The sequence below is a fragment of the Rhamphochromis longiceps genome, linkage group LG15, assembly GCF_057381845.1.
Source record: "Rhamphochromis longiceps isolate RC_006_pf linkage group LG15, R_longiceps_female_GT1.1, whole genome shotgun sequence".
NCBI lineage: Eukaryota > Metazoa > Chordata > Actinopteri > Cichliformes > Cichlidae > Rhamphochromis > Rhamphochromis longiceps.
Genome location: NC_140571.1, coordinates 24,957,075 through 24,984,644, shown reverse-complemented (window position 1 = coordinate 24,984,644; position 27,570 = coordinate 24,957,075). Strand labels below are relative to the sequence as shown.

At 40.2% G+C, this 27,570-nt stretch overlaps 1 protein-coding gene across 2 annotated transcripts in view; it reads left to right on the top strand.

Moving 5' to 3' along the window:
* The window catches only part of LOC146652748 (connector enhancer of kinase suppressor of ras 3-like), a 50,964-nt gene that overhangs the window by 22,150 nt on the left and 1,244 nt on the right, over positions 1 to 27,570 (top strand). The window contains exons 2-13 of one of the 2 annotated variants that reach the window (XM_085381175.1): positions 1,511 to 1,674; positions 7,708 to 7,910; positions 8,808 to 8,895; positions 11,526 to 11,567; positions 13,736 to 13,855; positions 14,203 to 14,262; positions 14,421 to 14,489; positions 15,378 to 15,527; positions 18,723 to 18,853; positions 18,949 to 19,133; positions 20,825 to 20,911; positions 21,753 to 26,891. In XM_085381175.1, coding sequence (XP_085237301.1) covers positions 1,511 to 1,674; positions 7,708 to 7,910; positions 8,808 to 8,895; positions 11,526 to 11,567; positions 13,736 to 13,855; positions 14,203 to 14,262; positions 14,421 to 14,489; positions 15,378 to 15,527; positions 18,723 to 18,853; positions 18,949 to 19,133; positions 20,825 to 20,911; positions 21,753 to 22,057 — 1,604 coding nt within the window. In that variant the 3' untranslated portion in view covers positions 22,058 to 26,891. Of the gene's footprint in view, positions 1 to 1,510; positions 1,675 to 7,707; positions 7,911 to 8,807; positions 8,896 to 11,525; positions 11,568 to 13,735; positions 13,856 to 14,202; positions 14,263 to 14,420; positions 14,490 to 15,377; positions 15,528 to 18,722; positions 18,854 to 18,948; positions 19,134 to 20,824; positions 20,912 to 21,752; positions 26,892 to 27,570 lie in introns of those variants that run through there. The other variant, XM_085381176.1, reaches the window with a different exon arrangement.

Below are 27,570 nucleotides of genomic sequence, written 5' to 3'. Positions count from 1 at the left end.
GCTTAATATATTTTTTTGAGTTTTTCATATTCTTCCCAACCAAACACATCCAAAAACCCTGCAGCGAACCTTGTCTGTGCTCATGTGTGTCAGACAGTAACTGGTGCGTGATTGCTCATTTTATTGATCCAGCTAAGAGAACTCTTTGAACTCGTTCACAGAGGTCAGAGGTGAATGTTGGGTGCAAAGTGGCGCCGCTGAAACGGGCGCCATCTCCCTTGAGGTCTCATGAGGTCACGGGGCTGAAAGTGGGGTGCCCAGTATGACCATACCGGGCCACCAGAGAAAGATGTCATTAAGCATGCAAACCTGCGCATTAACCACTACTGGCAGAGCTATTAAATGTTAAATGAACCAACACTTTATGGATTGATGATTTGAGTATTTCTGGCATTTTAAGTGACAGTAGCCGTAGATTTGTGATGATGGTACAGAGGATTAGTGCTACGAGTTCAATACACGTGAGCTCCCCGACGATGTTCACATGCACGCGTGTGGTTGAGTTGGCTGTCAAGGATTGATTCATGCCAGAAATTCAATTTGTTCTACACATGTGGGGGGGAAAAGGTCTCATCCTGTTCCCTCCTTTCACAGTAAAGCTCTCTTCTCGCATATTCTCTGTTGTGATAGAGTAAGTCATGCATTAATAACTACTGCTTAAATTGTCAAATGTATTTCTTCAAATCAAATTAGTTTGAGTGTTGTTCCTGCAAATGTTTCACAATAAAAGCCTCATTAAGATGTGAAGGGTTTCTGTACAGTTACAAGTGCTATAGGACTTTCAATTTGAAATATACAGGAAGTGTTGAGATTGTAAGAAACAACAAAATGAGGCGACTGTAACAGAGAGACTGAGATTTTAAAAAAACTAAATGGGGCTAATTAAAATTGTCCTAGCTATCTTTAGCTACTCAGGTAAAGTTAGATAAATAAAATCAGAAAAACATTATACTTGAAACAAAGTCTAGGACTAACAAACAGACAGTAAGTTATTGAAAGAAACGTATTCCTTTATACAGGAATGTGTTTCTTGGTCTGTTATTAGGTGACGAAAATAGTTTGCTTGTTGGTTGGTTGACGGAGGTGATGGATTTAAGAAAAGGTGTGGTTTGGTGAGCTGGCAGGACGCTGCCAGGCTGTTGGCTGTCACAATGACTGATTGAGTCAATAAGGCGATGTTGACTCAGCAGCTGTTTGCTGTAAGACCTGAATGGATCATTGAGAGATGACTTTCACTGAAACTCAGATGCTGAAGTCATGCTCTGGTTTACTTGCATGTGTGTGCCTTAAGAACTCCAGGCTGATTGGTGATCCATGATATACAACCTAGAAATGTGAGCGATCAAAAGCACTTCTGTTATAAAACACTAATTGTGTTGCATCCCTGATGAATTTGTCAGTTTACTCAAATAAATTTCAAACCTGAGTTTTGCTGAATTAAAATGGTGAATTTCATCAATAACCTGTTCTGTGAACATTAAATGTGCTTCATTGTCGTTGTCTCTCTCAGGTCTGGATGACAGCCTGCAGCAGTACATCCCATCCTTCCAACAGCTGCAGGTGGATGGGGAGAAGCTGCTCAGGATGTCCCACCAGGAGCTGCTGTCTCTGGGCGTGGCGAGGGTTGGACACCAGGAGCTGATCCTGGAGGCGGTGGATCTGCTCTGCGCTCTGGTCAGTTAGAAATCAGAAAATCCCACATTCTCTTTTTACTTCTGATAACGTTCCTGTTTAGAAATGTTCCTCTACTATATAACTGTGGATTTCAGTGTCCGCTGTCATCACTCATGAGTCAGCATGTTAAATATACCTGTTTCAAGTCCTTTGAGATATGTCTTTAGCAGTGTTGACCTCCAATTCTTGTTCAATCAAACAATTTCTAATGATGCTGATGAGAAACTGCCAAAGCTTCTCTCCGTGTGAGACTCTGCTGAGATGGTGTCTGGACCACACAAACACCTGGCTTGTGTTACAAACCATAAAAATGTTGTAGGCGAATGCATGCACTGGAGTTAACTGAGTTAGCAGTTAGTAAAGGGGATATCTCAATTTGAGCTTCCATCCATTTTTGGCCACTTGTCATGTTTTTCTGGCTTGTCCAGGGAGTCCACTCCAGGGGAGGCTCAGGACTGGAAATGCCTTGGAAAGTCTGGAGAGTCCAGGAAGGAGGGAGGTTTGGGAATCTTTGCTTAGACTCATTGGCTGATACTTATAAGTTCAGCAGCAGAGCAGAAGATGATCCTTTTCTGTCCATCACTGATGGCAGTGCTGTAAACCTTGTGTAAAAGTTTCTAGAGCAAAGATTTGTTTCTTTTAAATAAATGTTTCAGTTGCATTTAAAAACAGCACCACAGCTACCACCATGCACATTACACGCTGCCTGAGGGGGCATTAAAACAGCTCAGTGTTCATCATAACAATCATAAGACCAGTGCTGTGATCAGAATCCTACTGCGTCTGATATATTTGGACAGTTTTTCTCAGAAAGTCTGAAAACTGAGCAAGAGAGGGATTTTCTAGGAAACTACAGAGTTTATCTTCGGTTTTTTAGGTTTAATGCCACAAATGAATGAAAGTTGAGCAGTAGTTTGTGTTGTGATTCTCCTGTTGTGCCCTTTAGTGGAACTGAGTTTTGGTTTAGTCGGTCGTGGCTAAAAAGTTCAGTATTCCTGTTTTCACTCAAACAAATCAACGGCAAACATTTATATGATTTCTAAAAAAATTGTTTCGCTGTGAAACACAGAGCTGTGTGATATGTTTTTAATGCCCAGAAGGTGTCAAACGGGAGCAGAAATCGTTGTTTAAAAGCACGTCAGTTATGCATGAAAATCAGTAATGAATGAAATAACCAGTGACTTAAGCCGATGACACGTGGACATTGAAACAAAGAGACGACAGAAGAGTAAATGATCCGGTGACTCAGCATGGAGAACGTCATAAGAGGAAACTTCATCTATCATAGAGTTAATATTGGAAGGAAAACAGAAAGGGTAGTAGTGATGTTGAAATTAAATTATCCTGAAAGTCACTCCAGCTTAGGCTGGTTAACCATATCCAGACACAAAGGTGGAGTTAACTAGCAGGTAGGTTGGTTTGCAAAAGGCAGACTGGATGTGCGAATCACCTGACCCTGAAAAACTAACATTGAGGCTTCATAATAGCTGTGTAGTGGCTGCAGACTTTGGTGTGACCCGTTTAAAGTTTTGAAGCACACACAGAGCCCCTCAGTCAGCTGTTTATGGGCTCTAACGTCTGTGTGGTGGTGAAAAGGGGGATTTACAGGCTGTGCTGAGGTTTAATGTTGTGACTGGCCTGAATAGGATTCAGTGGCTTTTTTTAAATGGAGACTGACACTCTGCTGTACCCGCCAACAAATGGTGACGATAAAAGAACAAGTGACCACAACAGACACTTATCAACCGCACTAACTACAAATTACTGTGTCCACCATATCAACTTTTCTCCAGTATAGTTGTTCAGATTGTCTGACTGCTATCTGATAATATGACATTTACACGCAGACATCTGTAACTGAACTTTTCAATGTTTGTTTAAATGTGAAAAGCATTAAAACACAGAATACTTCATTGGCTGAAGAGAAGATTCCTAAAACTCCCAACATTTCAGGGAAAAGTCTTTTTTTATATATATTTTTATATATATGGCTTTTCCTCATAACAGCTGGGGCTGTGCGATATGACCAAAATCTCATATCCCGATATAAGAATTCTATCATCCGATAACGATATAAATCACAAAAATGCAACATTTTCTGTAAATTCTGTGAATCTCGGGCAGCTCGACTTGCGGGAAGTGTTTCCAGCTGCGCGTCATGTAGCTGGAGTCGAGTGTTTTAACCGATGCATGAAACTATACATTTTTAGACATAAGTTGTAACGGCCGCCGTTTTCTTTGAGTATTTATTACACGGCGTGCTGCAGGGAAAAGCCTGTTCTAACGTTTGAGTCTAAGGTTTATTTTTTAGCACCTGATGGCTCTTTTTTACTTCTCATCCGTAAATAATCTGCTCTTTCACGTGATTCAGTTTATTTAGAAAAGTCTCAACTGGATCTTGAGCTTTATTGTGAAAGCTTTATGTGGACGCCCTCAGATATCGGTGCGTTGGTGGTTCTTTGTGTCTGGGGGTGGGCGTCCAGGTACACACCGGCTCACTCCTTGGCGGCCGCTTATCGGGGCCTGGAGCCTGGGGCTCGCTCGGGCCCCTTCGGGGGTGGGGTGCCCCCGGCCTCTCGGCCTGGGGCTCGGTCACTCAGGCACAGCTGGCGGCCGGCGGAGCTCACGGGCGCGTCACTGCAACTCCCCCTGGCTTCTGCTCCGCGGCTGCTGAGTGAACCCTCATCTGGGACTCTCCTCAGCTCTTACTGGAACAGTGGCGCGGCTGCCCCTCTGTTGGTCTTCCATGGTTTCTTGTGTTCTGGGGGCCTCTGGATGTCTGGAGTTTTGATCTCCTCCATACCTGCTTCACACCCTGGAGGACGGGGCTGTGGCCCCCCCACACTCCCTAGCAGATCGTTACATGGAGAAACCTTTGGAATACAAGCGCGCTGATCCACACAGGTATGCACACGGGTGTTCACTGCTCGTAGACCCAAATTACACCTTTCTTGGCTGCTACTTCGAAGCACATCTGTCCTGCGTGCTGCACAACAACATTGAATATTTAGTATTTACTGCTGTTTACACTTAGCTAGATTAATGCGATGGTGTTGTGTTTAGTATGTTGCTTTGTTTTTTGTTTTTTTTTTGTCTTTTTTTGCTTGTTTTCTATTCTTCTCTCAACAGGTGATCCAGGAGATTTTTTATTTTTTTTTCTCCCCCCCTTTCTCACTGTCCCTCTCCCCTTCTGTTTTTCCTTTCCTTCCTCTTTCTTTCTCCCTTTCCTATCTCTCACTCATGTCTGTCCCGTCTGTAACATCTGAAAATAAAATATAATAAATAATAAAAACAAAGATCGACCAAATGGACCAATACGGCAATGCCACGATGATCCATTTGGCAAAGTAAATCCATTGGGTATCCTTGTTGGTCTTCAGACAACAATTCTGATGGCTAAAGAACCAAATGGGACAGGCAGAAAAAAAAAGAAAAAAAAAGAAAGCTTTATGTGGAACATAAACAAGCGGACATGTGATGGCGTTACCGTCGTTGTTCCTAACCACAACGCATAAAAAAACAGGCGCTTGTCCGTCCGTAGTGTGGTTATATAAAATATAGGAGAAAGAGAAAAATTTATGAAATTAATATAGCCACTACAGTGACCATCAAAACGGTGAAAAAATATTGCCGTAAACAGTTTATTTTGCGACACCACGAAACAAACGATAGCATAAAATGAAACAATAGATGTTTTTATATCGTCATCCGATATATATCTGATCCCTCAAGCCATCCCTCAAGATTTTGTACATTAAAAGCAATGCATTGTCCGGGATTGTAACATTTAGTCCTTTACTGAATCAGTGGAATCGTTAGTACAGTCAGTGGGGGATTTGCCCAAATAAATGACAATTTATTTGCTTCTGGTTCATAACGGCTTTGTCTGTCATATGATTCAGTCTTTAGGAATGTCATAAGGAAAGGCAACTTAAAGAGTGCTAGTCAGACCCCTCCTCATACTGTATTTGTGTTTGCAATTAGCTGATCTTTATTAGATTCCTGACCCCAGGCAAGGCTGAACAACCTGACAGTAGCGTATTTCAGAGCTTTAGTCTGTATCCCACATCCTCCCTCAGCCATGTGACGGGCACAAGCGACGTGTCATTTCCTGAAATGCTTTCACTTACCTCTGGAAAAATACAGTTATGACATCACACTGAAACTAACCAATCAATGCTGCGATCAGAGCACACACAGCTCCAAAGTTTCAGGGAGCGTTTTCCTGCAGCATTCAAGCAAGGTCAAATGATGTGTTGTGGATATTTTTTGCAGCATGAGGCAGAGTTTGCTGCATTTTGGGGTGGAGCAGGAAACAGATGTGACCCTCCCACCTGTCAGAGACCCCCCCCCCACCCTTCCCCTGACACACACACACACACACACATTCAAACAGTTTTCAGCATGTAGAGGAAGAGTTTTGTTCCAGCGTCTTGTCACATGATCAGTTTTCAACTGAGGCTCATTTAACAGAACAAGAGAGGCCTTTTCTCTCCCGACTTTAACCCTCAGTACATACCACAGACTTATTCTGATAATTGGAGTGACATTAGGCAGCCACAGGCTCTTAATGACCCAGATTTTGTGTAACAATCATGATGCACTCAATGATCAGGGAGGCCTGCAGTTGGGTTCACCGCTGTTGAGGGAAAAAGATGTTTTTGTTTCAGCTCAGGTCTCCTGATTGACTGGAGGCAGCTGTCTCTGTTCCACAACAGACGTAAAAAGAAATTACAGAGATGATGCTCTGGGGATAATAATGTGGAAGAAAAGAGGAAACGAGCATTGTTTTATACTGACAGTTACAGTAAACATTTTCTATAGATTTCGATGTGTTTGGCATATTAATTTATCCAGATGTTGGCAAGATTTCTGGTTAATGTTGCATTTTATAAATGATTTTGTGTGCAGATTGTGTGAGATAGTTGTTCTCTCTCTTCTTTATGATTTTTGGCAGTTTTGCCTCTCCATATGAAAAGAGTGGAGCTGACACAATTAATCTGCTACCAGAGAAGCTTCTATTTATGTGAGATGATGAAAATTTGTTGGTTCAGTTTGTTCAAATGTGCAGATTGGGTACTTTCTCTGTTTTTGAAGACCTTATAAATTTTGTTTGATCTGTAATACTTCTAGAGATCTTTCACTTCAGTGCCGACATTTTCTGAAAGTTTTAAAATACTTGAACCTCCTAAAAACCTTCTGATAGTTATGCTCCTTGTTTCACTCCATCACAGCCCAGCATCATCCTGAGCTCTTTTCTGATTGACACCTAGGGATCACATCCTTTCTAACACGATTTGAAAGTTCTGCCTGAAACATGAGGTCAGGTGTCATGTTGTGTTATGAAGGATGTGTTTTCTGCGTTCAGTCAAGGTGGAACGTCGATTTGGCTCCAGATGTTTTGTTTGCATGACGCCTCAAACATCTGAATCGCTGCAGGCGACAAAGCGAATCAAAGGTCGTGTTCAGACCTGCAGATGTAATAACACATAAACGTAACACATCTGCACTTATTCATGAAAATAAACAAAAAGGTATCAGATTCATTAAACTGATTAATTAAACACGTGGCATTGATGAGTCATTTAGTTTGACGTTGATGTGGTGGGGAATTTTTATTTTTTTTTATTTATTTATTTTTTTAGTCGCATAATCGCTATGGCGACTGGTTTGCAGGAATGTGTGTGGGGTTTTTGTGTGTGTGTGTGTTTTCATTAGGGAGACAGGGTGTGTTTGTGGTCAAGGGTCGTGGGAATCTCTAAATTCCCTCCAATCATTCCTGAACATTGTTGTGTGTTCTCAAACAAAAAGTACTTTGAGGTGCAAAATACAATGTGGACTACTCAAACTGCAGCTTCGTGCAGTGTAACGTTTCCGCAGTGCCTCTTTCAGAGTTTCCTGTGGCAGCATACTTGTGCTAAGGTTAGTGAGCCAGGAAATGGTGACAGTGCTGATGGGAAGTGTAGTCTTTATGTTTAATAATTGAGTAAGAAGCAGGTTTGTTTCACTGAATCTTTCATCTTTCTTTAACAGAACTATGGCGTGGAGTCGGACAACCTGAAGACTTTGGTGGGGAAGATGAGAACAGCGCACCACAACCTGAGCAGCGCCGTGACGCAGCGCAGGAAGAACCCCGCCTACCACAGCAAAAATTCCAATCAGCCCACCAATGAATTCCTCACCGCCGTGGTCGAACTGATCGGCACCGCCAAGAATCTGCTGGCCTGGCTGGACAGGTAACCACGACGGCATTCAGAGTATCCTGGTATTAAAAACGAAACATTATTTGCTCATTAAAACAACCGCGATCTCGTAAAAAGCATAAAAATAAAACTGGATACCATGATGTCACAGTTGATGTTTTCATCCAGGCTTTCTTTTGAATTTGTAAATTTAACTGTACTTGCATAATTGCTCACACAACACTTTCACTAACATGGCATTTGTTTTTATTAACGTGTCAGTCAGAAGTTCACTCATAACGTGCAGCTCAGTGCACAACTTTGTTCCTTCTAAGATAGCGGTTGTACTCTCCCCTCCGTTCTGATTATTTTAGTATCGTGTTTCCTCGCAGCGCTGCTCCAGTTTACTGCATCGCCGCTTTGACTGCTTCAGCTTTTTTGCAGCTTGTATCAGCTTGAAACACATTCCAGCTTGGCTGCAGCAGCTGGAAACAAACATGGATGCCCCATAATGCACCTGACATCTGAAGTGTGTCAGCTCGCTCACCCAGAAACACCTGGGGCCACTTTTTATTCAGTCTCCATCCAGTTATCTCATCCAAAAAAATTTCATACTCGATATGTTTGGGTTGGAACAGCTATTATGATCTGAAGTTAATGAAAACTTACAGAAAGTCAAATTTTCATTAATTTCTTTGATGTTCTGTCCTTTTTTAAAATGTGTTTTAAAGTGTTCAGCATTGCATGCTGTTTTTTTTCACTGTTTTTCACTTGCTTACCATTGGCTGTTCATGGCCGATCAGTGTGAAGCAGTAAAAGATCAGAGGTAGTGTATAAAGAGACCGAATAGTCTGTGGCCCTGCTCGTATTTTGAATCCGTTTTAAAACACAGCCCTGTTGTCTGCCAGCACTGACATGATTCTATAATTTTAGTTTCTCTCTTCTTGCTAGGACTCCTCTGTCGAGTGCCAATGACTTCACCTCAACCAAAGGCAAGATCATCCAGCTGTGTTTGGAGCTCACCTCCACCGTCCAGAAGGTCAGTGACGCTCAGACGCCGCTCTGTGTTTTCTTCAGTGTTTCTGTGCTTTCCTGAGTGATTAACAGATCCACTCTTGGAAATACAATCTCCACATGAGACCTTAAAAGAGAAACAGATCTCTGATGTTTTCTGTGTGCAGCAGCTTGTCATAAAGACACATCAGAGAGGAAGGAGGTCATGAACTAAAATGTTTATTTTCTGGATCTGTTGTTGTTGGTGGTGATGATCATGAAGAAGCTCCAGATAACTACTGTATACATGAGCACAGTCATTTTGATGGCATATCTCCTTCCGATAGCTGAGATCCTTACATGTTTCATACTTTAGAAACTTTGAGATTATTACTAAAATGTAAATGAAAGCACAAGATGTGGAACTTCAACAAAACCAGTTCATGGAGAGTGGGAAATGTCAAGTACGTGTCCTGAATACATTTTAAAAGTTTTACATTTATAATTAAGAAGCATCCCAATTCTGTGAAGACGTATATTCATGCACCATCCTAAAATGCTGCTGCCCAAAGAACATGTCATCTAAGCAGTTTTACGCTCCTTAAGGGACAGAGTAAGCTATAGACTGTATTTAAAAGATGGACATACCCCTGATGTCAGCTTTTGAACACATTTTGAAGCCTCAGTTTTCATATTTTGGTAGTCCACTTTACTGGAGCCAGAAGTGACCATTTGGTTGAGGTAGTGGAGCTAAGTTATCAGCTAATGCTAGCTGGCTTGATTATAAAACCTGCGAATTTCTCTTAATTTCAATGTCTTTACCACACAGAGGAATAATATTTGTCAGAAAGTTGCATTAAAATGCTCTAAAAGCACTGACAGCAAAAACATAGTTGGGAAGTTTAGCTGAGGTGAAGCCTAACAAACGGAGACTGGCTACAACCACTCACGTGCTTTTCACCCGTCATTTAAAGTGACAGGCCCCTAATTATACACAAGCATAAACTATTAAGAGACTTTTTAAAAAATTCCCTCACTGTACAGTTACCATGAGGAGGGGAATTAGCGTCACAGAACAGTTTGTTTCACATCTCCTTCTCAGCTATCAGTTATCCCATAAAGAAAAGTGAAAAAAATCAGGTTTTCTCAGCTCTGTTAATGCTAAATCCACAGCTTAAGGATCTATTCTATACAAAGTCTTGTGCAACCAAGCATAAAGTCATGAATCAGTGATGAATTGTATGTAACCCTTTACATCGTTGCAGAGTCTACCTGAGGCAGTCGTGCTGTCACACGACAAAATATGAGGGAACTAATTGTGTGAGAAGTTCAAACATGATGCATATTAATGCAGCTGAGGCGTACAGACATGTTTTATGCAACGGCAGAATACTTCAGCTGCAAATCAGCCAGACGTTTCATTAGTTTAGAACTTTATAATTTCCTTTAGGGACGGCAAAAGTTTGTTTCAGAGCTTCACATTTTGCAATAAGCTGGATTTCTCTTCATTTATTGAAGTATTCAGAAGCGGATGTGCACTTGGAAGTTTTCTGCAGCGTGCCACCTCCCTGCATGTGTCTGCAGAGCCTTCTGAGGCGTCGCCCTGCTGCGCTGTCATGCAATCATCCTGTCAGCGTGTTTACGGGGAACTGTTATTTCTCCGACCGCAGCAGGAATCCTCTCGGTGTCTCTGGGAGGCGTTCACCGTCCCTGCCTCCTGGTTTCACTCTCCTGTAGGCTGTCATTTCTCAAATATTTGTTTTGCCGCTGATTCCCTTTCTCCTTTCCCGTGTTTGTTTGCCACACTCACAGTTCTGGCTTCTGAATGGAAAACCTGCCAAATTTGATATGAGCAAGTTCTCCTTTTCCCCAGATGTGAAAATGCTCCACTGCATCTGTTTTCTGAAACAAAAAACTTCTTTAACCATCAAGATGAAAATATTCTGTCTGCTGTACAGTAACACGATATTAGCCTGAAAGTTCTTTCCAAATACAGAACAACATAAAAATAAATTTACTGTCGTCATGACTTTTAATTCTCTTCCATAACTAACTGTAAAGGTATGACTGTCAAGGCGAGACCCCATACAAAACACAGCTGTAGTTGTTTGGCACCAGAATGTTGTGTGGAAAAAGTCTTATTTAGCAAATGATTAAAAAATTACAATATTAGAAAATTGATCAGAAAACAGTAAGAATAGGAGTTAAAGAAGAGGAGGTGAAGCATTGATTGATTGCCATCACTGAATGACATTGTATGGAGATTTTGTTTGATATCAGATTTTACAAATTCAGTCTTCTAACGTGAAATATTACCAAGGACATCCAGACTTCAGATCTGTGTTCATGAACTTCTCGTCCATCCTGACACCTAATTCAATTTAGTGTGAACAGTATTTGCTTTTGAAGCAATACTAAATTGGGTCACATAGTTTAATCATGTGACTCTGTTTTCCTTACCAGCATGGGTAATTTCCCAACTCTTATCAGTTGTTTTTGTGTCATACGCCACTTCAAAATAAAAGCATACAATTAAAAAAACCAAAGGCAGGGGCTGCCTTGTTTCTCTGATATTTTTTTGTTTTTTGTTTTCTCTCACAGTGATGATAATAAAGCAGATGTTGGACAGATGTTTGTGAGATCTCTTAGTCTCTGTGTTTATGTCTGTAATTCCAGGACTGCACAGTTTATGAGATGGAGGAAAAGATTCTGGAAGTGGTGAGTGCTGCTTTTGCTTTTCTTTCCTCTGTTCGAACGTGTGTGTGTGTGTGTGTGTGTGTGTGTGTGTGTGTGTGTGTGTGTGTGTGTGTGTGTGTGTGTGTGTGTGTGTGTGTGTGTGTGTGTGTGTGTGTGTGTGTGTGTGTGTGTGTGTGTGTTCGGCTCAGGCACATCCACTTCCTGTCTTAGATAAGACTTCCTGTTGTTTCAGGATTCACACTTGGATGAAGTTCAGTCACTTTCCTTCTCATAGCCAGTTTGTCATGTGACCTCTTTTTATACAGTAGCACTGCTGTACTGTTACAGCGGTGGATGTTCATTTTACACATGCACGTTGTTTAAATTCATGTGGTCAGAGGATATTTGATATGTAAGTAATCAGAGTTTTCTTACACAGGAAAAGCGCTTTGAGTCTACTTTTTCTGTACTCATCACATCTATAAGACGTTAACTTGGGCAAACTTGGCTTGTAGTGACAAGTGGACAGAAAAGCTTCAGCTTACAGTAAACAGAACGTGGCTGGAAATGGACCTGATGTTTAATGTACACACTGTTTTAATCCTCATGGAGACAGATGGGCGAGTATAATGTGAATAAAAGTGTCTTTCATGAACTAAAGATTTAGTCCTAAAAACTGCTGAAGTATAACATTGGTTTTGCATTATTTTTTTAGTAATATTTCCAGTACTTTATGGGATAAATATCTATGAAGCAAATTTACTTTGTCTTTGTAAGGGGAGCAATAAAGTCACCATATTTGAAAAAAACAAACAGCAGGAAGCTGACCAGCTATATCCCCAGAGGAGCATGTTTTCCTGGTTTACTTGTAATTTCCTGCTGGTTTGTGTTTTCCTGGTCAGCTCTCTGCTTCCCATGAGCTCGGGCTCGGTGCTGCGCTCCAGGCCTGGGTGTCTGGTCATTTGTGATGATAATATGAGGCTGTTCTCGTTCTGCAGAGGCATCAAGCTCTTCTCCCGTACAACAAAACCAAGCACCGTCCCCACGTCCGTATTTGGAGCTTTTTTTTGATGCTTTTCCAACTCCTGTTGCATCTGTTGTTTTCTTTCCCTTTTCCACTGAAAGGTCAGAGGTTTGGATCAGGCAGATTTGGTGCAGGAGGCGATTCAGCATTTCAGACTAAATTTAGAGCACTTTATAGTCATCATGAGAGATGTAAGCTAAGACCACCATGCTGCCAATGGCTTTCTGTCTTGAATCATGTTTTATTCTTTATTCGAGAGAAAACGCACGACAAAAAGTACCTGGTTTCGTTTTCAGTCCAACGATATTACACAAGCTATAAAACACTAAAATGTAACCACAAGACAAGTCATAAAATCAAATATGCAGTTGATGTCGTTTAAAATGTAACCGTGAAACTCAAGCAGTGTACAAGCTGGTGTGTAGAGTTTGATTCCAGAAGGTTAGCATTCAGAAATGTATTATTTTATTATTTATATAATTAGACATTGTTGCATATGGTCAAAACAGTATTTGCAGTTCAAGGATCAGAAATGCCACTTAAAAAATGGTAACCAATAATTTTCTCGATTAGATCATGGAAACAAGATAATTATTGTCAAGTCTTTCAACTGTGAAATCCAAACCAGCACATTTATTCTTACATGTGCATGTTTGTTCTACAGCAGGGTAGGGTTTAACCAACAACAGCAATATGAAAAACTAGTGTTAAATAAGGCAACACAGACTTTAACTCATATTTACACAAACCAGTCAGGTGCATAGTCACCACCTCGGGCCCATTTTGAGGATGGAAAGGCCCAGGTGTATAAATCGCAAACCTACATAGATACGCACCTACATAATGAATGACACCTTTACAAAATCAATGTAAACCACGTATATGCATAATTATAAACCGCTAATTATACAAAATAACAATGTTTTCCCTGGCATTTTTTAATAACTACCAGGTGGGTGACACCTGTGGTTTCAAAGAGGCTTCCAGTTTTATAAAAGTGTATAAAATCTGAATCAGACTCTTATATCTTTTGAAATAATTTTTGGGGTTACAGTATGGGACAGAAGAGTGAGCAGTGTAATAACACACTGTAATACAATTGTTGCCTGATAACTGGGTGAACACTTGCATGTATCCATCCATTGGACAAGCTGAACCTATTTGTATATATTTTCTTGTTTTTCAGTCCCGAGCGCTCAACAGCATCTGTGAGAAAACTGTCCAAGCGACTTCTTACCCCGCAAAAAGGGAAATGTCCTGTTTGGAGGAGGTTCACATCACCAATGTCAAGCCTGGGGAGGGACTGGTGAGGATTTTCTTTTAAAGGGCATAGAATAAAAAAAGAAAATACACAAATGGGACAGAAATGATCATTTCCCTGTTGGGCTATGTCAGCGGGACGCCGCTGTCCGATAAGTACTGACTGCTGTAAAAAGAAAAACCCACAATATGACCCCACTTCCCCTCAGAATCATTAACAGGTATTTTAGTGCTATGCCATGAACCACAACCAGCGTTGAATCAAAAACAGAAACAGATGTAGGTCCAGAAAGGAAAACCCCATCGCCACCGCTGCAGCGAGGAATTACAGAGGAACTGTGGGAGGTGTATTTATGCAGAAGATCCATGTTTAAGTTCTGTTTTATCTTTCAGGGGATTTACATCAAATCCACCTACGACGGGCTTCACGTCATCACGGGAACAACAGAGAACGTGAGTGAGCCTCTGGGTCTTCTTCGCCGCTCATGTGCCATTTATAGACTTAAAAAATCTCTCCTGAAAGTCTTCATCACTACCAGAGATCATGGAAACATGCAGTCAATGAAATGTTAGTCTGTTAAACTCTGCGCTTCTCTTTGTGTGCTGTTCAGTCTCCGGCAGATAAAACCCAGAGGATTCACGCTGGAGATGAAGTCATTCAGGTCAACAAACAGACAGTGGTGAGTCGAATAGCCACAAGTTTCTCATCATTTTGGGAAATGGCCTTAGTCATTTTCTTAGATGGAGAGATCCCACACACGTCTGCGAGGCAGGACGTAGCTTCAACACTTGACTGTAGTGTCAAGTACCTGAGGATTCTCAGGTATTAGTTGTATAACAATCTTCTTGGATGACGCGTGAAACATGTTCACAAACTTCACAAAGTCCAGCTGTCTCTTTTTTTTTTTTTTTTTTTCAAGCGACAAGTTGTATCTTCTTTATTTTGTCTTATGTATAAACTGAAGTGTTGCGACTTTTCAGTATGCAGGACTTTTTCCTTTCTGTCATATATTTAGTGCTACAACAGTGAACACTAATGTTAAACGTGGCCTTGTGAAATAAAAGGTCAGACTTCAGACTGCTCTGAACCATTTCAGATAGGCGAAGAAAACACAAGCTCCACCCACCTACAGTTCAGATATGCTTATTTTTAGCAGGAGCAGCCAATCAGAAGGAAGTTGGCTTTAACATGTTTTTCACTAATGAAGATATCACAATATTTATTAAATGTACATACTCCAAATAATTATTAGTGAGATTTATAGATTTTACAATCATGCAAATGCATTGATCTTAATAAAATATTTATTATCATGTAAGTGTAAATGTGATGTGAATTACATGAAACTGACTGTAAGCCAATAAACAGCTTGTTTCAGACAGTACTAAACCAAGGCCAAGTATAAGAGTTGGATCCGTTTCCGCAGGTTTCATAACAGTTCACAGCTCACAGTACGTGAAATGCTTCATTAAACGCTGACGTTCAGGGTCGTGAAGTTTAAGGTCTTTCCTCATGCTAGCGCTCTCTAGAGGCTGCAATTCTCTGACTTTTGCTCTGGTTGGTCCAGGTGGGCTGGCAGCTAAAGCACCTGGTGGGGAAGTTGAGGGCGGAGTCTGGAGGTGTTGTCTTGATGCTGAAGAAGAGGCCCTCTGGACCATCTGCCAGCTTCGCACCGGCTCCACTGAAAAACCTGCGCTGGAGGCCGCCGCTTGTGCAGGTGAGCCGCCGCTTGTATTGTGCTGAAGTGCTTCTCAGCAAAATAAACGACTAACACCAGGGACTGTCTCCTCCTTTTCATCCTTCCTGATGGAGGCCCTCTGTGGTGGCAGATTGTTCTCCTGTCGTGGAGAGGTCAAATGATGTGGGAAATCCCAAGCTGGAGTAGAAATGGACAAGTACTTGTGTTGCAGTTTTTCTACCTTTTTTATCCACAAGTTCCACATAATTTGATGAAACCAAAAACATGATGACTGCACAATAAAAATGAGGAATTCAGGCCTAAAGTTCTGTGTAAAATGCAACGCTTGAACATGATCTGGAGTCTTTTTGTTTTCTAATGTATTCTCGCTTCTCTTTTTTGCTGTAACATGAGCTCAGTATTCGGACTTCCCAAAATGAATCTGAAATGCAGATTAACAGTCCTAACAGCCCCCGTCTCAGGAGCGTTTATTTGTGTGCTTGTATGGACGAAAAGAGAATTTTCATCAGTGAAAAACTTCGCAGCAGAATTGAGCAGGTAGTCTGTATATCCTGAAATCTCAAATTCGCTACATTACCTGTGTTTTTTCTTACACACAAACATTTTTGTGAACTCAGTCACTGAGAAACTGAAGGTTTTATTTCCCCATCCACAGATAAATCAGTGTTTGGCGTAACACGTACTCAAACCTGTTTGCTTCTCTCTTGCTTTCCTGATGCACAACAGAATTTTAAAACATCAAAATTCACAATGAAGCTTTTATGATTCACTTTCCTGTTTTTGTCGTCAGGATTGAAACAGTGACACAAATTCACCCAATAAAACTGACTGATTATAATCCAGCCTTTACTTGTTAACACACTTCTCTTCACTGTAAAACAAAGAAGTCGTCCTTGTTAAGATTTTTTTTTTTGTTCTTCTGATATTAAAACATGCAAACATGTTCTTGTAAACCTCTAAAATTAAACAATGAGCTTGTAAAGGGCAAATCTTAAAGATACAACATTTTCTGAACATTTGACCTTGAAGAAGAGCTCAACATAACATGATATTTAGAATCACCATATCATTTCTTACATCTTTATATGTTGACAATACAAACAATGGCATTAAGAAACATAGTTTGAAATAGCTCTACATAACTTTATTGACACTTTGGCCTTCAGATTCATCTACTGGCCCTGAAAAAGAAGTGAGGAGAGGTTCTTTTTCCTGGTTCAAACTGGACATTTGGGAGTGATTGTGTTTTCGATTTTAGAGAAGTCAAAGTTTTTCCTGTGGGGGGGAAAAAGAAAGAAAGAAAAAGCACGAGTATACAAAGTTCTGGTTAATATCGGTAAATGTGGAAGGATAATGGATTCTTTCTGCAGAATTTCCAGGTGAGGCGTAGTTGACGCAGGTCCTGAACCTGCAGCAGCTGTAGTGTTGTGACAGACGTCACTGCATGAAAGTGAAGCAGACTGTGTCGGTAAGAAAATCAAGCTGCACGTGGTGGTTTTCAGTCTTTGTCGTAGCTTTGAGGTTTTGATTCGAGCAGAAAACGCAGCAGCCGCTCAGTCTACAGCTCCTCTGAGATGAGCGGGTGAAACAATGGAGCCCTTCTTCCCTTTTCCTGAAAAAAAGGAAGATAGGAAAAACTCTGCGTTGATGTCAGATCTGCGGTGGCTGACTCACACTTTAGTTCACAATGTGACAATCCTGCATTCACCAAACCACCTTCAGGGGTTTTGTGCTGACAGGGGTCCAGGATGTGTGTGTTTAGGGGAGATAGGAATCCAGAAAGGCGCTGGGTAGCTCAGCTGATGAGCTCAGGCTCTAATCTCAGTCTTTCAAAACAGATCTGAGATCTCTTATCTCATCGTCACTCCCACCATTCACTTCAAAGGTTACGCCACCTGCACTTACATTTGTTTATCTTTTGTTTTGTGAAGTGGGAACAATGACAAGCCTGAAACTATTAGAATGAGTAATAATAAGTTAGCTCAGTCAGCTTGGTGTTAAAAACAGATGACTGAATCAAGTAGCAAAGACCGGGGTCACTAATGGAACCTCTTATTCTTATTTCGTGAGACAAGAGCTCCACCACTGGAGCCACACCCACCCAGGTGAACTCATCTGTCAGTGTTGGGGAATTAAGGTCATAAACTGAGTTGACATGACAAACAAGTTGTCCCAAAAACTGCATTGCTGTGTTTTAAACGTCCGTGTTTTATGCAAGAAAGTGAGAAACTGCAGCAGGACGTCAGCTGTTTGCTTGTTTATGAAACAACTTTGTCTGTTTTATTTTTTTCTTTGTGTCGTAATGACTTTAAACACTGAATTAATAAATCTGCTGTTTAAATAAGGAAAAAAGTAAACTTTTGCTAGTTTTAGCTGTACATGAGTTCTAGGGTTAAACGGCATCATAAACACTTTGTGTTTATGATGCTGTTTTTTGTTTGATCAAAGGGCTTTAGAAAAATGTCTTGCTCCTTATTTAAACACTCCTAGGCATTTAAATGTTGGCAGTTATATTGAAGCATCTTACTGGGTCTTTACATATTTCAAAACTGATTCATCACATTTGCTTCGTAAACATCAGGTATACTGCAGCAATCCTGAGGTTGACTGAATAAGATAAGACAAGATAAAGATAAGACTTTATTGATCCCACAACGGGGAAATTTTTGCATCACCTCAGCTCAGGTACAGATATCAGAAGGAAATACAAATAGTACAATCAATGAAATGAACTTAACGATGAAATGAGCCCTTTTAAGGGAAGTGTATGTGTGTGTAAATGGGTGTAAAAGTGGTAATGAAACCACTCAGTTTCTGCTTGTTTTGGTCTTTCGTTGGATTTTTCACAATTGGGAGCATTCACAGTATCGCCAGACTGGATTAAGTCTGGCATGGTTAAAAGTGGCTGCATTGAAACGTCCTTTAAACGTGTTTTTCAAAGTGCAGGTGAAACAGAAAACGAGCTGAATGAAGTTCCTGTGTTTGTGAGAACTTGAAAGTGAGGAAGGAAACAGAAAAGCCTCCTCTGAGCTGGAACGACTTTCGCTTTTGTTTGACGATAAACGCAGTTCACAAAGTCATCGTCTGTTGTGTGCTGAGACACAGAAGCAACCAAAAACACAGATTACAAGAGACAAACCAAACGTGTTAGTTACATGTGATTCTTTTGTTTCCTTTATTAAAGGGCTTAAATTTGTCTTTTTTCTTTATTAGACCTCTCAGGGAGCGCCAAGTCTCTATAAATCACGAGAGTCAGAAACCTCAGATGCTCCTGGAAAGAGAGGGAAGACGACCATCTTGGATTTGTATATCCCTCCTCCCCCAGAAGCGCCATATGTCCCGCTGTAAGTACCTCACTCAAGCTTCAGTATTTCAGAATCATCTTTATTTATTTTCTTTTTTATGCCTGTAATGCTGAGTTTCCTGCTCCTTGTGGCAGAGATGGGAACACAAGCGTATTTGCAGGTGTGAAAATGCGTCCCAAGTCTCCAAACTCGCATCTGGATGCAGACGTGCGGCAGCAGCGCTACACTGTAGCAGAGGAAAACCGGACGTCTGTCGTCCCTCCACCTGAATCCAGTCATCCTATCCCAGTTCGCCTCAGGCAGCGCTCCTCCTCACGCTGTAAGGACACAAAGGCTCTTAACCTTACTCTAGAGCAGGGGTGGGCAACTCCAGGCCTCGAGGGCCGGTGTCCTGCAGGTTTTGTATAATGTGTATGTGTTAGTCCCCATAGGGAAATAGTTCCTCTGCATTTAACCCATTCACCCAGTGAAGCAGTGCAGCGCCCGGGGAGCAGTGTGTGGGGACGGTACCTTGCTCAGGGGTACCTCAGGGTAGCCGTTCAGTGGAGTCGAACCCCCGACCTTCCGATCATGGGGCCACCACTCTACCTACTGAGCTATCCCTGCCCTTTTAGATCTCACCCTGGGTAAACACACCTGAATCAAATGATTAGTTAATTACCAGGCCTCCAGAGAACTACGAGACATGTTGTAGAGGTAATTTAGCCATTTGAATAAGCTGTGTTGGATCAAGGACACATCTAAAACCTGCAGGACACCAGCCCTCAAGGCCTTGAGTTGCCCACCACTGCTCTAGAGCTTAGTCTAACAATGAAAACAAAGCTCAAACTATACTTTGAATAAGAAGGAAAAAGTTTAGTCCTGTCCCAGTGTTTTATATCCAGACTAAGTTTATAGGCTGAGTGATTCCATGCCCAAGGGTCAAAATATGAAGCGACAGCCAGCAGCCAGTCATCACAGCACAAAGACAAAATAAGAGCACCACAATGAGGGGAAAAACATGTGGGTTATGATGAGTTATACAACACTTACAGTACCACAGGAAATGAAAGCACATAAAACCACAATCAACTGTTTTTTTTAGTTGTTGTTTTTGTTTTTTTTGCTTGATGCATAGACTGTTCTCACACATGCACAGCAGCCCTGAACTTTTGTCAGAGGCTCACTTTAACCTCACAATCCTTTAACCTCCTGAGACCCAAACTCTTTCATGGCATGCGTTTTTAATTTGTCTTTGCTATTTGGGCTGATTGGGACCTGACGAACGTAAAAACAAAGAATTCCCTAAAAAGTTTTTTTTTTTTTTTTTTTTTTTTTTACACCTGATTTTTGTTTCTGAGAAAATGAGATCCACATAAGAGGACAATCATTTTACATTTCGATAGAACAGTGGCAGTATAAGAGACTAGACTAAAATATAATGTCCACACATGAGGTTAACCTGACAGTTCTGTAGTTCAGTCCCTGTGATTTCATGTGAGAGAATAGCAGATCAGATGATGTCATGTGTCTGGACCAATCTAGCCCCATCAAACCAAACAAAGCGTTTCTACTAATAAGACTGTGTATCCTCAGAGAGCTTCTGTTGACTTTAAGGCTTGATTTCATGAACAGTAATTCCTCCCTGCTGAGTTTGGAGCCGTTTTGTTCTGGTTTTGGTTGGAAACACTGGGATATAGTGCCACCTTTGTCTCTGGAGTCACCACGAAGCAACCTGAATGCATTGTATTATATTTTGAAGCTTTACTGGGTCATAGTAATCAAGGACACCTTAAGCCAGGAGTGGTTCTTTGGGGATTTAAAGATGAATCATTGATTTAGAAAACAGCCTGATTCTCCCAAGAAGAAAAACCCCCAAAAACATTTCTGTTAGACTGACTGCAGCTAGCTGTTTATGGGCCATATTGGTTTGTGCTCTAATATCTGGCTAAGTGTCAGCCTGAGGTGGAAGTAGAGGAGTAGTGTCTCTGAGATGGAGTTGATGTTTTGCTCTTTCTGGACTCTTCGCAGGTAAACCCAGACCCATCTCCATGCCTGTGGAGGCATTTTCAGGCGTGTCTGACCGGCTCTCCAGGCCCAGTACTCAGGGAAGGAAAGGTAAGTCCCACCTGTCCAGCTGGACCAGACGCAGTGAGCGCCAGTAATCTGACAGTTATCAGTAATAGCCATCTGTCCAACTCATTAAAAGGCAAGGACAGACTGTAGCAGGGATGGGCTGCGTGCTTTGAATTTTTACCTGGTTAATCATTAACCCCGAAAGCTGCCACTGCATCTGCGCGACTCATTTCATACTCTGCTCAGTCTGAGCGTTAGAGCACTTCACCTTGACGAGCACGGTGCATGTTGGCAGTTTGTCCAAGATAACAGGCAGTTAATGAACGGTTAAATAAAGACACGTGAAGAAGTGGACTGTTTTCCACTGACGGCAAACACGAGGCCGACAAAAGAGCGAAGTTTACACACTGCTGCATGAACCTGTGAGGTTTAAAGTGGAGTCATCCTTAGAAGTTCAGCGTCGAATTTATTTCTAAAAATATTCTTTTTTTTTTTTTCTTTTTTTGCTTTGTTTGCATTATTACTTTTCTTTTAAATGAACAATTGAAACATGAAACGTCAGTTATGTCCAGATTTATCTCAACTGTTTCTTTAAAAAGACTTGCTTACTTGCTTTGACCTGCAACTTAACAAGTCAACTGTTACTTTTAGCTGTTTTGTACGATTCAACAGGGAGGATGGAAGGATAGAAGCTCGTTTAGGGAGGAGGACTTGCTTATTATGTCTTTTCACTCACATGTAAATCCAGTATGTAGGACTACCTCCTTTCTTCTTCGGTACAAGGTTGTCGTAATTAGGAACATGAAAGCCGTCATTTAAAGGTCTCGCAGCTAAAATGAAACAAGCCGAATAATTAAATAATTAACCTGTTGTCTTCTAACAGGTAAGGACGTCCTGCACATGTATCGGAGTAATGAGGGCATTAGCACTATCACGGAGGAGGAGCCGTGTTTCCCTCTGCCGTACCGAGGTCACCCATCTGTACGTGGCGTCGACCATATCAGGGGCAGCCAGTGCTACATTAACGCCAACCTGCACAACACAGCCACCATACCTTACCAGGAAGTGGGGTCCAAAAAGGCTTCTGCCTCCACTTCTGCCGCTGTCTCTCCCACTAAGGGTGTAAACAAACAGTCCACGTCGCTGCTCGGCGGCTGGCTGGCTCGACTCAAACTGCTCAGTCACTGAGGAGGAAAAGCTCAGTTTGAATTTTATTAGATGAGACAATTATTCTCACCTGGTTTCTGGAAGAGTTTTTAATATTCTGCTTTTAAATATCCATTTAAGTTTCACGGTCCTGATAAAAGGCAATGCAGTACATCATTTTATAGTTCTGGATAAAAACAGCAGATCGTGGACTGTTGGAGTTAACCGAACATGTTAAGATGGTGAGGAATTCATCTCAAAATCTAGCACCACAGCAAGGAAAAAAACTAATCCGGCATAGTGCTTTCCACTTAATGAACCTGATACTGGAATCTACTGATCGCTCATTTTCTGTTTGATTTATCAGTCATGGAAAATTTGAAGATTTTAAAGTCGTCAAGGAACCTTTGACAACACCAAGCTGAAAACAAGCCCCACCCGGGGGGGAAAAAACACTGCAACTGTTACAGTTTTTATATATATATTTTTAATCATAAAGGAAAGTTACATCTCAGAGTTAGTTTTAAAATTGCTGCTATCATTTAGCAGAATTATCTGCAGATGTATGGATGCTTGAAGGATTGGTTTGCTGCAACATTCCAGCTTCCATGTTTTCCCTTTGGCCTGTAGTGCTGTAAATTCATCCAGATACCTATATATATTTTTTTGCCTTCTGGTCTATGTTACAGACCTAAATGTCACCTGTGTTGTGGCCCAGTTACTCTAAAAAGACCTCTGCAAACCTCGTTACGGAACTGTTTTCCTACCACTGTTTACACCTGACAGCTAAACGAAGAGCGCAGCAAGCTAAATGTAGCTCAGCCAAGGTGATTCAATTAATGTTTGATTCTGTTGTTCAACTTCATCACAGGTAGATGGAGCCTGTTTATTGCAGTGTGAAGAAAGAGTTGTGATACAGGGTGTAGTTTGGTAAAGAGAAAATTGTTATTTCTCAGAACTGCTTTTGGAATAACTATGTCAGGATTTCTGGAAATAGACTTCTCTGCTGTAGTTTTTGGCACTTTTAACAGCACAAAAAAATCTCACTTGGACAACTCAAACCAAAGCAGTCTGTAGACGGATACAGAGGACTACATGCGAGAGGTCAAATATAGAGATTTGAATTTGTGGTGAACTGTCCCTTTAAAGTTTTCATTTTATAACCTGATCTTCCTCACCTACCATATTGAATGTTTCACATGTAAGGAGGAAAGGGTTTTCTAAAGATTATTTAAAAAATGCTTCATGACAGAAACTTCAAATATAAAAAAATATTTTGAAGGCGTTCCTCAGGGAACCATCTCGGAGCTCTTCAAGTTTTTTTTACCCAGTTTCTAGGTCATGAATATTTGGTGCCTTTTTTACTAATGAAACATTATGCAAAAGCTCCTAAGCTGCTAGGGTGACTCTTACTACAGAAACTGGGCAATATGGCTACAAGTGTTGTTTTGTTTTCATTTTAATCTTCTTTTTCTTTGGATTTTTTTTAATCGTAATACTTTGGGTGGCAACAGCTAACAATGAAAATAGCTCAAATGTTACTCTGAGTTGACCAACAGAAGTCAGTTTCCATCTTCCAGTTAGTTTTATGTCAAAGTTGAAGCTGTGATTCTAATGTGGAAGATTTTATTTTCTGTCACAGTGTACAATAATAACCTCTTCAAGCTTTTAGGAGAAGATAATTTAGCCGCTCATATCATATATAATATACAGATTTTAAATACAGCTTAACTGTTATATTTAAAGAGGACCTTTTATTAATTTCCTGTCATATTTACTGTTTAAACAGTGGTTGCTCATAATTAAAAATGGCCAATTTGTGGGTTGATTTGGATGCTTTGACTTGTGGTTCTTCTACATATTCTACCCACTGAATTTGAAAAGAGGCAGGCTTTAAAGGGGGAGGAGCTTAAAAGGCTTGTTTTAGGAGGATGAATGAATTCATCAGTAAGGCCCAGGATCACATAAATAAGGATTCTTTTGAACTGCCAGTCATGGAAATGGACACTACTAGAGTCCAAGAATGAAATTATGATGGAAATAAATAGATCTGGTTTTTGATCTGTTTAGTGTTGAATTAAAACATTTCTCAGCATTGCTTCTTTTTTTTAACATTGAAAATAAAGGTTTCACGTGTTGACCATCCAGATTTAAGGCAAAACTTCTATTTTGGGGCTTTGATCTGAAATAACAGATTATAGCATGCTGAATCTGCTGAAGATGAAGCTGGTTTTTGTTTTCAGTAGACTTCTTGTTTTGTTTTTTATTTTTTTTTTTTAATTTTCAAAACTTATCAGTGGATTATCAGAGCCTTAGCGTTTATGATTGTTGAAGTATTTTTCTAGTAAAAACACCATTTGTAATTAAGGAGCCATTAGTGCCTCTTTAGATATTTTGGTTTGTATGCATAATATGGTTTCTAAAAATGTTTTTATCTTTTGTTCTTTTCTCAAAGAACTTAAGATTTGTATACATTTCTAACGTTATCAGGGACATGAAAGTGTTAAAAAGAAGAAAAAAATGCACATTTCTTTTTAACAGAGGGAACACGGCAAATAAAAACAGTGAAATGATTAACCAGTGTTTTAGTACAAGGATTATGATTTTATGATTTCAGAAAGCAGTTCAAAAGCTACTCTACCTGAAAATATGCTGCATCCTTTTGTAATAGCTCAGAATGTAAACACTTTGATTTATTCTTTGTGCTAAAAACACAAAGTAAAGAGAAAAACTTGAACCCTGACGTGGAACAATTCTGAATCCGAAACTGATATCGGGATAGAAGCATCCCCAGTATTGCATTATGGTTCCAACTTGTCGTACTGTGGAAGCTGTGATGTTTAAACATTGAGGTAATAAATGAACTGGAAGCATAGCACATTTAGTGTAATTCATTTCATCTCATGATCCAGTCATGATCGAGTGATCAGGCCACTGTAGCTAATTGTGGTTTCAGTCAAATCTATTTTACACCCCTAAAATAGATTTAGAATTAACTTTGATAACAGATTTAATGGATTTAAATACATTTGAAGTATCTAATATAAGGTTTAATTATCTTTGTCATTTGGCAGATTTGTCTGCAGGAAGCTGACAGAAATTTTAGGTATACTTAAAAAAATTTTTTTTAAAAATGATTACGTTCTCATCTCAAGTATTTGTTTTTCTTTTTATTAATGGACTCAAAATGTATATTCTCTTAAGAAATTCTTTGCAGGTTTAAGGTTTCTATAATGAAAAATTTCCTGAGGGCGTTCCTCAGGGAACCTTTCTGGATCCACTGATATTCAAGAACTGTGGACTTAAATGTTGTTTTTTTTTTTTTTTGGTTTTTGTTAAGTCTTAACTTTTCTAAAGGGTTTTTCTAATTCACATTATTTGCTTTTATACAAACGAAACCTTATGCAAGCATTATAAAAGATTCTCAGCGTGTATAGAAAAATTTTAAATGTGTTTGTGAGAAAATCTATAATGTGTCATTTTAAAAGTGAACATAAATCTCTTTACTTTAAAAAAAAATAAAGTTTAAATGAACACACAATAGAAAACAAAGTTGCTTCATTGTGAATGCTTTTGGAGGGAGTTTGTGTTACAGCTTTACTTTTTTTGGTAAGTGGCCTGTATTTGTATAGTGCTTTACTAGTCCCTAAGGACCCCAAAGCGCTTTACACATCCAGTCATCCACCCATTCACACACAGGTGATGGCAAGCTACATTGTAGCCACAGCCACCCTGGGGCGCACTGACAGAGGCGAGGCTGCCGGACACTGGCGCCACCGGGCCCTCTGACCACCACCAGTAGGCAACGGGTGAAGTGTCTCGCCCAAGGACACAACGACAGAGACTGTCCAAGCCGGGGCTCGAACCGGCAACCTTCCGATTACAAGATGAAGTCCCAACTCTTGAGCCACGATTAAAGAAGACCCGCTTCTCTTTTCCTTTTCTTCCAAGTCTTCTGTTCCAATTGTGGATGTTTATATTATGTATACTGAGAGGTGATAACACGAACATGGTCATGTTAGGCTCAGAACCACACCCGCCACCATAAACTGAAACTCGGTGAATTAAATATAAACTCCAAATCAAATCACAAACACATAACAAAAACTAAGAACCCAGAAAATCCAGAAAAAATCTGATACATAAAGATTACAAAGATTACAAAACTCAACCAACACCATAACATCAGAATCCAAACTTGACTAGAAATGAACCAAAACTATAAAAAAGAAGAGTCCAAATATCAATACAAAGTAAAAGCTCAGGCACAAAACCCAGAGTCCATGACATAAGTAAAAAATGTAGGGCGTAGTTGAGTGAGGTAAATGAGTTTTGTAGAGAAAATAGAAGTTTGACACCATCCTTTATTTTTGCAGAAAAATTAATAGGATTTTTTTTCATGCTTCTGTAAATATATAAATAAGTTGTAGAGCACGTGAGGTGCCAACTGTAATGCTGTGTTTGAAGTGGGGTGTTGCAGAATTGATCTAAATGTATAGTAGCCATAAAGACGGAGGAGTTAAAATGCCTTGTTTCAGAGGGAGGATGAGGTGCAGGAAGGCCCAGTGGTGAAAAATGAAAACCTGGAAGTGGAAATGGGCGGAACTGATCCCTTTTAAATCAGCTGAAGTGAATAAGGGGTATACATTTATTTATTTTCCTCTAATGGCCACTTTTGGCAACAGCTGTTTAGCAAAGTTAAAGTGTTGAAGTTCACTTGTTTCTTGATGATCTAAAGTGAAGCTGGTTTGTAAAGTTGTCCTTTTGTCAAACTTCATGCATCATAATCTGATTTTGCTCTGTCTGATTAAGCACAAACGGTCCCTCTTCAGAGCTCTGTGTTTTGTTGCCTCTGTAATGCTTTGGAAAAATAAAGTGCAATTTATTTTGAAACTTTGCGTTCAATATTTTTATTTTTTGGAAGTTATAGCAAAACTTATAATTTATATATTTTTTAATGTTAAATTAGCAGCTGGATTATAATGATAAGTATTAAGCTACAAAAACATAAAAAAAATGAATTTGAGTGCAGAGGGTCAGTAGGGTCCTTGGTTCTCAAAAATGTGAGGAGCACTGATATTCTATTAGTACCTGACAGTCATATGAGATAAAACATTTGAATATATATTTTAGAAGAAGCATTTTAATTTGGTGACTGCAGATAATTTAAATACTAACAAATGACAAAACCATTTAACCCATGCTGTTTATGTCCTGTCCTAGATTCTGTTTAATATTGATGATATAGAAGTTTCATAAACTCCCCAAACCTCATGTATCAGTTATGATACCCCTGCTGTTACAGGGTTAACCTGCATTTCTGCAGGCGTTCCTGAGCCCATGCACCAATTTCCATGACAGATTTGTATTTTTTTAATGCAGTGATGCCTGAGGGCATGAAGGTCACTGGCATCCAATAGTTACTTTCATCCTTGTTCTTTGCACACGGAAATTTCTCCAGATTCTCTGAATCTTTTCATGATATCATGTAGTGTAGATTATGAGAAGGTCAGTTTTTCATTGAGGAACCTTATTCTGAAATTAAAGATGCATCT